Consider the following 9,995-nt stretch of genomic DNA (forward strand, 5'->3'; position numbering starts at 1 on the left):
AGCAGCAACGGCGAGGCCACGGCGACAATGACAAGACAGGACAGAACGTACTGACGGCCTATTTGGCACGGATTGTCAAAAAGACCCTAAGGCCTTGTTTAGTTGGCGAAATTTTTTGAGAATGGTACTGTAGCACTTTCGTTGTTATTTGGCAATTAGTGTCCAATCATAGTCTAATTAGGCTTAAAAGATTCATCTCGTGAATTTCGTCTAAACTGTGTAATTAGTTTTATTTTTTATTTATATTTAATGCTTCATGCATACGTCCAAAGATTCGATGTGATGGAAAATCTTGAAAATTTTTGCAAAATTTTAGAAACTAAACGGTACCTAAATATGGCCAGCACAGAATAGAAGCTTGCTGATCATACCTTAGCAGCGAGTCTCTTCTAAAAAGTGAAAACAGGCTATTTTGTGCCCATTAACTCATATGGGCAGAGTCGGGCCTAGCCCGTCACCTTTTGTTTGTTATAAGGAAAAAATCCACATTATTTCCTCAACTTTTGTGAAAATCTGTTTTTTCTCCTTGAACTCTAAACCGGGTAAACTACCAACTTTTAAAACCGTTTGTTTTACCTCCCTGACCGATCCTTTTCTTTTTTATTTATTTTGGTTGAATCTTTAAAAAATCATAGTAAATCACGGAAAAATCATAAAATTGAAAGTCCAATTTTGTTGGACTCCACATGAGTAGATCTACACAGTGAACATATAATATAGTATGCTTTAGTACACATTTTTTGCTGTAGCTTTAGATTTATGCTTTTCTATAATTAATTCAAAGCTGCAGTTTTCTATGGTTCAATTGTGGTGAAATTTTTATGGTGGACTAATTATTGTATGCTTGCACTGTTGTAAAAAATTCATACTCAATCATGTATAACTTAGTTATAGATTTATTTAGGTGTATGCTTGTTAAAAAATATTTATAAATTTAGCTTATACTGATGTTTATGCTGTAGTAAAAAGTATTTGGGTCCTGTTCGTTTTGCATTCTTATGCTGATTTGTTGTGAGAGGAAAACAATGTTCGTTCACTGAAAAGTACGGTTGAGTAGTACTGAAGAACAGCCTTTTGTTCCATCATGTGGATTTTTGCTAGCCACTTCCTATTCATTTCTTCAATTTGTTCACCAAATAATAGGCAAACCAATGGTGGTCCATTTAGTTTGCCCAGTTGTTTTCCTCGAAACTACTCCGTCCTTTTCAAATTAGAAGTCGCTTTGGAACGGAGGGAGTAATAAATTCCAAGTATGACGAATGTTAGTTTCATTACAATGCAACAAAAAGGAAAGATCCCAATGGCAAGTCGAACTTCCACTGTCCTATATTCATCGAAGTGAGAAACTGAGCTTCACATACTAACAAGGTGTTGCGTAAGCACCACCTGCACTAAAAGCACGGAAATCATTCTTTTTCGTCTTGTTGGTTCTCATGTAATGCCCAGAAAAAAAAAACACTGTCTGATAATCTTGCCCAGGAAAAATGCGGACTGCTATTCGTAGATGATAATAATCGGAAGAACACGTTTCAGCAAATGCCTTCCGAGATGACGGGCCTAACTACAGCAGAGGCCGAGAAGGTTAACAAAGATGGCCCAAGCATGTGGGTCGTCGATTGATTGCACACGCCCGCTACATATCAATGGACGAACTGAACCATAGCAATCCAATAGACAATGGATCCAGTTCTCTTCCGGCGTAATTATCTCTTTGCTTTATTTGATGGGGGATACTTACAGGGTTACCAAATCACACCAAGCGAACTTCCAAAATCCAAAGGAGCAAAAGAACATCAGTGTTCACTCAAGGCAAGCCATGAAACAAGGACTCACGCATGACAAAGGGAACATGCACTCACAAACCATGAAATGTAAAAGGGAGACTTCTAAAATCCGTTGGTGACAGTTTTTTGCACACTGATATGATGGTTAGACAAGAACCATGAACAATCTTCAATTCTGAACTCCACAGAATAGCTCTGTAAGAGGAAAGATTGCATGTCTCAAGCTGCCAAAACTATAATCACAACAAGCAGCACGACCCCAAATATGACCATAAGCAAGCAAATCTGCCAACGAAAGGACTTGTTAAAGTGCAGAATAGACACAGCAATAAAGCTTCAGTAATTTGCATTAGTCTGAACTTACCAGGGACGAGTTCGATTTCTGAGTCTTCGCTGCTTTGGTTACCTCTTTCTTGGCGTCTTTGGTCACCACTTCAGAATTGTCAATGTTCATATCGATCTCCTCTGAAACAGGACAGTGTACACATTAGCTAAGAAGCCAAAAATTAGGACATCATATGTACAATACAATGTAAAAACTTGCCGATTATAATTCCTTGGGCATGTACGAGGGTAGCAAGATCTTTAAACACTTCATGTACTTCACCAATCTGTTGTTGGATCTCTTGAATGGCTTGCTCCCTTTCCTCAATTATAGCTTCATTGAAAACAATTTCATTGTCCAATTGCAGCACCTCTTGTCTTCAGAGTAACATGGTTCATCAGAAAACTAGAAAAAACAGGAAATAGGATTCTACAAATTCTTGCTAGTGATGTCAAAGTTTGTCTCATATAACAGGTTTAGCATGAAGGTTATATCACAATGTGAGCCTCGTTGGATGCAAACATTATTTTTCGATCCACTGCCATAGTGCCATCAAACGTTATTTCTTTGCTAGTCTAAAAATCTCTATCTCTTGTGCAGACATATATCCTTGCAAATTCACATGACAAGTCACTTGTACCGACTAATAAAATAGCGCAAGCCCTACAGCTTCACCACAAACTCATGGGCAAATATGCCATGGAACGTAAGGCTTAGTTAAACAATCCTGTGTTTTCAAGTAAACGAGCTAATGCAACAGTCAACAGAGTTTCAGCTGAGCTTCCACCTGACTACCAGCTAATAGCTCAATACTGACCTTTTTGATTCAGCAAGTAATGCACGCTGCTCAGGCATATTACCAGATTCAGAACTTCGGTCATCTGTAGTATAGCTTCATCGCAAAGACCACAATAACATACAGAAGATTAGCAGACAGCCGAGTCAAAGACAAAACAGCACAATTAAAATAAGTTTAGATTACACTAAGTGAAGCCCAATAAGTAAATTACAAGTCAATAGTAGGACCATGATATTGGGTCAAAAATAGGGCCATGATACAGAAGAAAAACATAAGTCAAAGACTACACATCTGTTTATAGTTATCTGTGAAAGCATACACATTGACTACTGATGACATTCTCCATACACCAAAAAAGTTTTTTTTTTCTAGAGGAACAAAAACAAGGACGAAGAGCTGCTTCACTTAAATGTCAAGTCAATAATAGACAATAAACAACTGAGTTTCTGCAAAAGCTACAGCAAATATTTCTTTCTTTCTGTGTGTGTGTGTGTGTTGGGGGGGGGGGGGGGGGGGGGGGGGGGGGGGGGGGGGGGGCTTTCATGAGATGTAATAAATTGCCAGAAACATTCTAGCAAACTCAATTGTGCCACGGCGGCCGGCAGGCTTTGTCAGCATGGTTCACTTACATAACTGCACTTGAACCTTACTCTTTTGAACAATTGTGGCAAAGTATTTATATTAACTAGCAAATAGCAGCAATCCATAATTCCATATAGCTCAACTTCTCATCTTATGAGTAACCTGTGTATCTAATGTAATTTATAAACATGTGCCAAACTAAAGAATTTTCATGACAGGAGAGAAAATGGAACACATAAGACGAATTTCAGTATGGATTGGTTTAATAATGAACGGAGTTACTTTGACTGAGCATTCTGGGGAACAACTGGCTTATATGCTGTCTCCCTCTGAATCGCAAGACTCTGAAGTTTCCTGAACTCCTCCATTGTTGCAGCAAAATCTTTGGCAAGCTTCATATCAGCTATCCTCTTGTCTGCCTGTAATAAAACACCAAAAAACCCTGAGTACTTAGACAGCTCAAATTGTACTATACATGTACAAATGGAAGCAATCATAGACAAATTTCTGCTTACTACAATTGATTACTTCAACAGGCTTACTCATGCAAAAATGGCAATGATCAAACTGAAGGAGCCTAGATAGTTAGATAAGTAAGAAAACACTACTGACACTCGTATCAGTGCTCTTGTCTGCTTCAGCAGTCTTCTGGAGCTTATCTTTCGCATCCTTTGCTAATCGAAGAATGTTCTGACTAGTCTTATTCCTGCGAGGGAAACAAAGCATTAGATCATAACGCGACTTAGAAAGCGACATGAGTGAGCAAAGAAAGCAACATGTTGTTTAATAAGGCATGATTTAGCGATCCTATCGATCGAAGAGCAGACTAATTGCTCCAAACTTGAATTGGGCAAGGCTAACTCGTACTTCATCTAGCAAATGACGCAAGGGTTTATGCTGATCGCTGAATATGTAAAGCATAAGAGGGCTCGAGGAGAGACAGGTTATCACGAAGCGTGGGGGTGTCCTTGGGCGTGCCGAGCGAGTTGAGGAGGCGGCGGTAGGAGGCCACCGCGGTGGTTATCTGGAAGACGAGTGCCCGCGCGTCGTTGGAGCCCCCTCTCGCCTTCCTCTCGAGGGGCGCCCTGAGTGCCCCCGCCTCCAGATCCGCGAAGCTCATCGCCGATCCCTCTCCTTGCTCCGACCCCTTCCGCCTTTACCAACGGCCACCGCGCCGGAACAAACCCCAGCCGGCGGATGAGGCGCTGGAGCAGAGCGTAGTTGGGGATAGACTTTCGGCTGTCGCTGTCGCCGTCGTCGGCACCGGCCAAGCGGGAGTAGTCTATTTCATGGATCGTGGTATTGCTACAGGTGGTGAGGTGAGGCGGTGGTGGGCGCCACCACGAAGCGGCACGACACGAAAGAAACAGGAGAGGCCGGGACCGCGGGCGGCGGGGGCCTCTCCGGTAGTCTGGTCTACGGTCTCCCACTCTCCCACGACACGAATTTGGAGTAGCGACCGTCGCCGCTCCGCGCTCGCACGGCCGCGTCGCGTCGCGCTGCAGCGAAAAGGCCACGAAGGGTGGGATGGACCGAGATGCGGGTCAGAATTGCTGGCGGATTGGATTTTTGGGAGTAGAATGAACAGGTTGGGCCGGGCCTATAGTGGAAAAGCAACGCATATTAGGAATAGAATTCGGATGTCGGTTAGTCGAATATTGATTTTATTTATTTTCCATTTAGATATCTACTTAATTTACATAATATAAAGTATATATCCTCTTATTGATAATTTTAGAAGAACAATATTATTTTTCAAGTAGAGAGTAATGTATATAACACATGTAACACATACAAAATAACATATTCATCAAGTAAATATTTTATTCATTAAATACATATAAAAATTCGTTTGGTTGACTGATGCTGCTCTTCAGGTGATTGACCGAATGGTTGACTGATGCTGCTTCTCTTTTCCATGGCAATTCGTTTGGTTGGAGACGGTGATGGGTTATATGATGTGGTTCTTTGGTTGCTTACTTCCTCGTGGTAGCTGCGGGGATGCCGGTCGCATCCAGGGCTGGAGGTGGCATGCGATGGAGAGCTACCTTGGTCCAGCTCTGCCTGCAAGCTGTGAGGTGCTGCTTTCGATCTTCCATTCCTTTTTTTTATGTGGTTTTGTTTCATTAGTCGACATATGCTTTACCAGGCCACTAGGGCATCACGATGCTGCTAGATCACAGGTGCACAAAAAAAAAGCACACATTTTTTTTCACAAAAGGTGTAGGTTTGATGCTTATCTCACCTTACATAGTGGAATTGTTCTAGGAGACGAATAAAATCTAGAATCTTGCCAGTACAGAGCATGATTCATGTGAAAAAGCTTCATAGTTGCTACTCTTTTTATCTACTAGATATATGCCCGTGCGTTGCACGGGGGTACAATTTTTTGTCCACGTATACTGTAAAGTATTTGTTCATTCTTAGAAAATAAAAAAAATGATGAAAAGATTTTACATTGGCCACTTAAACTATTCTCAATCGCACTTTTTAGGCTTTCTGATAATATTCAAAATAATCGACGCCCATGCTAAGTCTTTTGTTCTAGAGCGAGTACGGACCTGACATCGGGCCTCTTCCGGTCCGCACAAGCATACTTATATTAGTGACTTTGGAGTTAACAATTTTCAGGCTTTCCAAACTGTTTTTTTAACATATTGTCTATGTGTTTTACATGCTCTTAGGCTTTCTGGGATTTATATTTCACACGCATTGACATGGTTACATTCTCTGATCGAAAGGAACTTAACAAAATTTGGATTATAATTTTTGGGTTTGAATTTGATTTTATAAGTTTGAGTGAATTTGTGCATTGTTGGGGAGAAGACAAGAAGCTAACAAAACACTTTGTATTGGGAACCCTGAAGTCTATGTAAATTTGAGATGAGCTTTTACTATTCATTTGTTGTTTATATGTCTTTGTATTTTTTCACCTGGAACCCTCAACTTTTTCCTATTCTTGCATCAGCTCCTTTGTGAAACTCAGAGACTCCCCGCCTTCCAAAGAAAAACTTTTCCACTGATTGTATCATAATGAAGCTAATTTATTTGATTTTTCAGGAAGTTTTTTTTGGTAGGGAGGGAGGTTTTTTTGGTACTGATGAGGTAGATTTTGTTCTGAGTCCGATAGGGAGCTTTTTTAGGATACAATTCAAAAGAAAAAATATTTCCACTAATTATATCATAATAAAGCTAATTTATTTGTTTTTTAGGAAGTTTTTTTTGGTACGGAGGGCGATTTTGTTTCTTTTTTGGTACGGATACGGAGGGAGATATTGAGTCAGATACAGTAGTTTTTTTTTACGGGAGATTTTGGCCGGTCTTCCTAGAGTCTGATTTTTTCTTCTTTTTTTTAGCGGTGTCTTTTTTAGCGGGGCATGGCGTGGGCGGGGTTAATGCAGGCGGGGGCGTAGACGATAGGCCTAGGAACTTTTTAGGTGTAATAGATGAAAATGCATCCGTTCTTTTATAGTTTTTCTGTGAGGGTTGCACCTTGAAGGCTAGAACCAAAGCACAAGTTGATCATCTTTCAATTTTGAATCAATATAGTTGTATTGATAGAAAGTGAAACAACAGATCTGTTGTTTTTCCTAAAGTAGAAAAAAAGAGAACGAAACAAAGCATCTGTGTGGAAAATGTGCCTAAAATGGTCTGGCATATCTTATACAGTTCAGTTATTTTTATTGTTTTTTACCATTTGTTCTTTTACCTTTGTTCACTGGGGATCATCTAGAACCAGCACTTGACTTGGTCAACCCTCAGCACATTCTATGATAAGCCTTGCACATCTCATAGGCCTTCCAGTTTACACCCTTTGATATTTTGGTAAGGATATGCAACTTCATCATACCACTATGAAACTGCTAAGATAGAACTCTTGTCCATTAAGAATTTGTATTTAAACTTGTTTGATATTTTCATGTTGCTATTTGAGGATAGAAATGTTGTATATGTTCTCATACAATGTGATGTTTTTTTTTCTCCTTTTTCCTTGTATAATAGACATTTGTGGAGAGTTTATCTAAATGCCCAAAGAATGGACTTTCACAACCCACTTAAAGCTCCAGAGAGGTGTGCTTAGCTATCTTTTGTTTCGCACTGTATTTCAGGGGTAACTTATTTTGGCTCGCCAAAAAAATCACAAGATAATATGTATTGACATCGACATTCGCGGAAGATAGCATGCTAGCAGAGCAGCGCTAGAATATGGCATTGAGGTCTTAGTAGTTAGTCCTAAAATTCAAAGGGTATAGATGTTTTACCAATCGTAGAGAACCACAAGAGCCTGAAGAGGATATTTAATTTAGTTTTATGATTTATTTTTTCTAGAAGTGTCGGGTTATAACCCTGGGATGTCTCAAGGCACCGATTAGTTAGCAGGCCGAGCGGCCCATGATACATTAGCCGGCAAGAGCCCGAACGATCGAGGCCCAGCTGATCCAAGAAAACCAGGCCAAGCGTTAAGGCGGGGGTCGGCCACGACCCCTTCATCAGACTTAGCCATACGACGCGCAAGAGACTCACGACCTCCTCACCGCTCTGACCCCTGGGAGGAATGGGGAGGGGTCAAGCCTTACCAAGCGTGCCTGCTCTGACAAGAGTAGATACGCTGCACTAACCCCGCAAGGACCGAGGGGACAACGGTCACCTCGGTCCGGTCAGACGCCATCCCTGCGCCACGCAGTACGGACAAGACAACACCGCATGATGGTGGCTGTCAGTACGGCGACCCACTGTCTACATACGGACCGACAAGATGCATGGACGGTTCCACCCACTACGGGATGGGATCCAGACGAAGGCCTTAACTTAGAGGCCATCCAGACCGGTGGAGCCATGACCCCAACGATCAGGATCGTGGCCCTCAGCTCCACAAGCCAATCGGGTAATCGATGACCTGGGGACAACCACCAACTCCTGTACGACGCCCATGGAAACCAGGAGATGATGACGAATACCACGACGAAGAGCACGTCGCACGGGACGCTGGCGAACCACCATCGTGCCTACAGTTTCGCCACGGCCAACACAGTAGCACCACGCCACACCATGCCATGACGTGGCCATAGGAGCGTGACGACAACCACGCCTAGATGTGCACCACAAGGCGGTGTAGCTTGCAAGCCAAGTTAGCTAGGTCCTCCCTCAGGCTCACAACCCTTCGGTTGGGAGAATCTTCTTCTTTGTACACGCCCTGGCCCCAAACTCTATATAAAGGCAGCTAGGGCGCCCATCTTGGGGATCGGAACTCATTCACTCATTCTTACACCGTAGAAGTGTTCCTGAAGCTTCCCTTTGGGCGGCCTGTCTCCTAGCTCTAGCTTTCCTACCTCTTACACCATTCTTGCACCCTCATTGTAAGAACTTCAGAGCATTCAAGTGAGGAACACGCACTCTATCATCTCTGAGATTGGACATAGGGATCCGGCCTAAACCAGTATAAATCCTCATGTCTTTTGGATGCTACCCTCATCTTCCTAGAGCAGCGCGACAATCATATAAATTTACTAGTCTGGTTTACAAAACATCAACAGTTGGCGTGCCTAGTAGAGGACAGTCGCGCACTCTCAATTGTTGAAAAGGAAGTGATGGCTCCTCGCACCGTCGGTGGACTCGCTCGTGGGATGGCCCACGGTGGCCACATCTGCCACAAAAACTATGAGTTCATCGGCATTGAAGGGCCAATGCCCACGTCCACCTTCAGCCACAGTCTGGACCTTCGCCCTAGAGATCTAGATCCTGTGGTTCACGGTGGACACACTCTCAGAACTGCCCCCAGCGGCAGCATCCCAGTGTTCACCTACATAGGGGGGCTAGTGCCCTGTCTTGTCTCCGGTCATGGCCAAGTCTTCCACCTAGGAAGCCGGAGGTCCATGGCTCATGGCGGACTCACCCAGGGAATGGCCTCAACTGGTCACATCCTTCTGGGAAATCACGATACTATCTATACCGGTGGGTCAACACCCATCACCAGCTTCTACCCCATCGAGGCCAGCCGCAAGGGAAGCCTGGATCTGGTGGTAGAACCACACCCCGAGCAATGTCTCCGCCACCAGCGGAGCACCATGTGTTAGGGCACGCACGAATGATGAAATTACCCGCCGCCACACGACATCGTCGTTAGTGATCAAGTGGCCACCCGACGCCACGTCTCGCAAGGCCGAGCCCAGAAATAGGACCTGGTCCTACACGACGGACAAACCGTTTGTCATGTCTTAGCGAACTATCAGCTGTCACTTAGAGGCGTGTACATCCGAGGAAGCAGTCTCCCTGAGCGCACCGCGTGCCGCACCGAGCGGATCAAACCGCATTGCACTCAAAACCAGCGCGCGCCGACTCTTCGTCAAGAGCAGCAACAACGCCCAGAAGCGGAGATGCGACGACCGTGGTGTCGTTGCGCCACAAAGGCTCAAGCACCAGAATGGGTGAGCCCTCCTGACCAGAAACCACGGCGAGACAGACATAAAGAAGCCAACCCCAGGGGCTCACGAGCCCGCCGAGGACA

At 43.6% G+C, this 9,995-nt stretch overlaps 1 protein-coding gene across 1 annotated transcript; it reads right to left on the reverse strand.

Annotated features, from left to right (window-relative positions):
• Positions 1–1,687: 1,687 nt before the first annotated feature.
• On the reverse strand, positions 1,688–4,940 carry LOC136464243 (syntaxin-22-like). Its single transcript, XM_066463211.1, has 7 exons — positions 4,432–4,940; positions 4,103–4,196; positions 3,773–3,909; positions 2,927–3,001; positions 2,329–2,486; positions 2,149–2,249; positions 1,688–2,069 (listed from the first exon to the last, which is right to left on the reverse strand). Exons 1-7 carry the CDS (start codon positions 4,608–4,610, stop codon positions 2,004–2,006), a joined length of 810 nt encoding a protein of 269 aa, XP_066319308.1. The 5' UTR covers positions 4,611–4,940; the 3' UTR covers positions 1,688–2,003.
• Positions 4,941–9,995: the final 5,055 nt, after the last annotated feature.

Source organism: Miscanthus floridulus, chromosome 7, assembly GCF_019320115.1.
Source record: "Miscanthus floridulus cultivar M001 chromosome 7, ASM1932011v1, whole genome shotgun sequence".
NCBI classification, from domain to species: Eukaryota; Viridiplantae; Streptophyta; class Magnoliopsida; order Poales; family Poaceae; genus Miscanthus; species Miscanthus floridulus.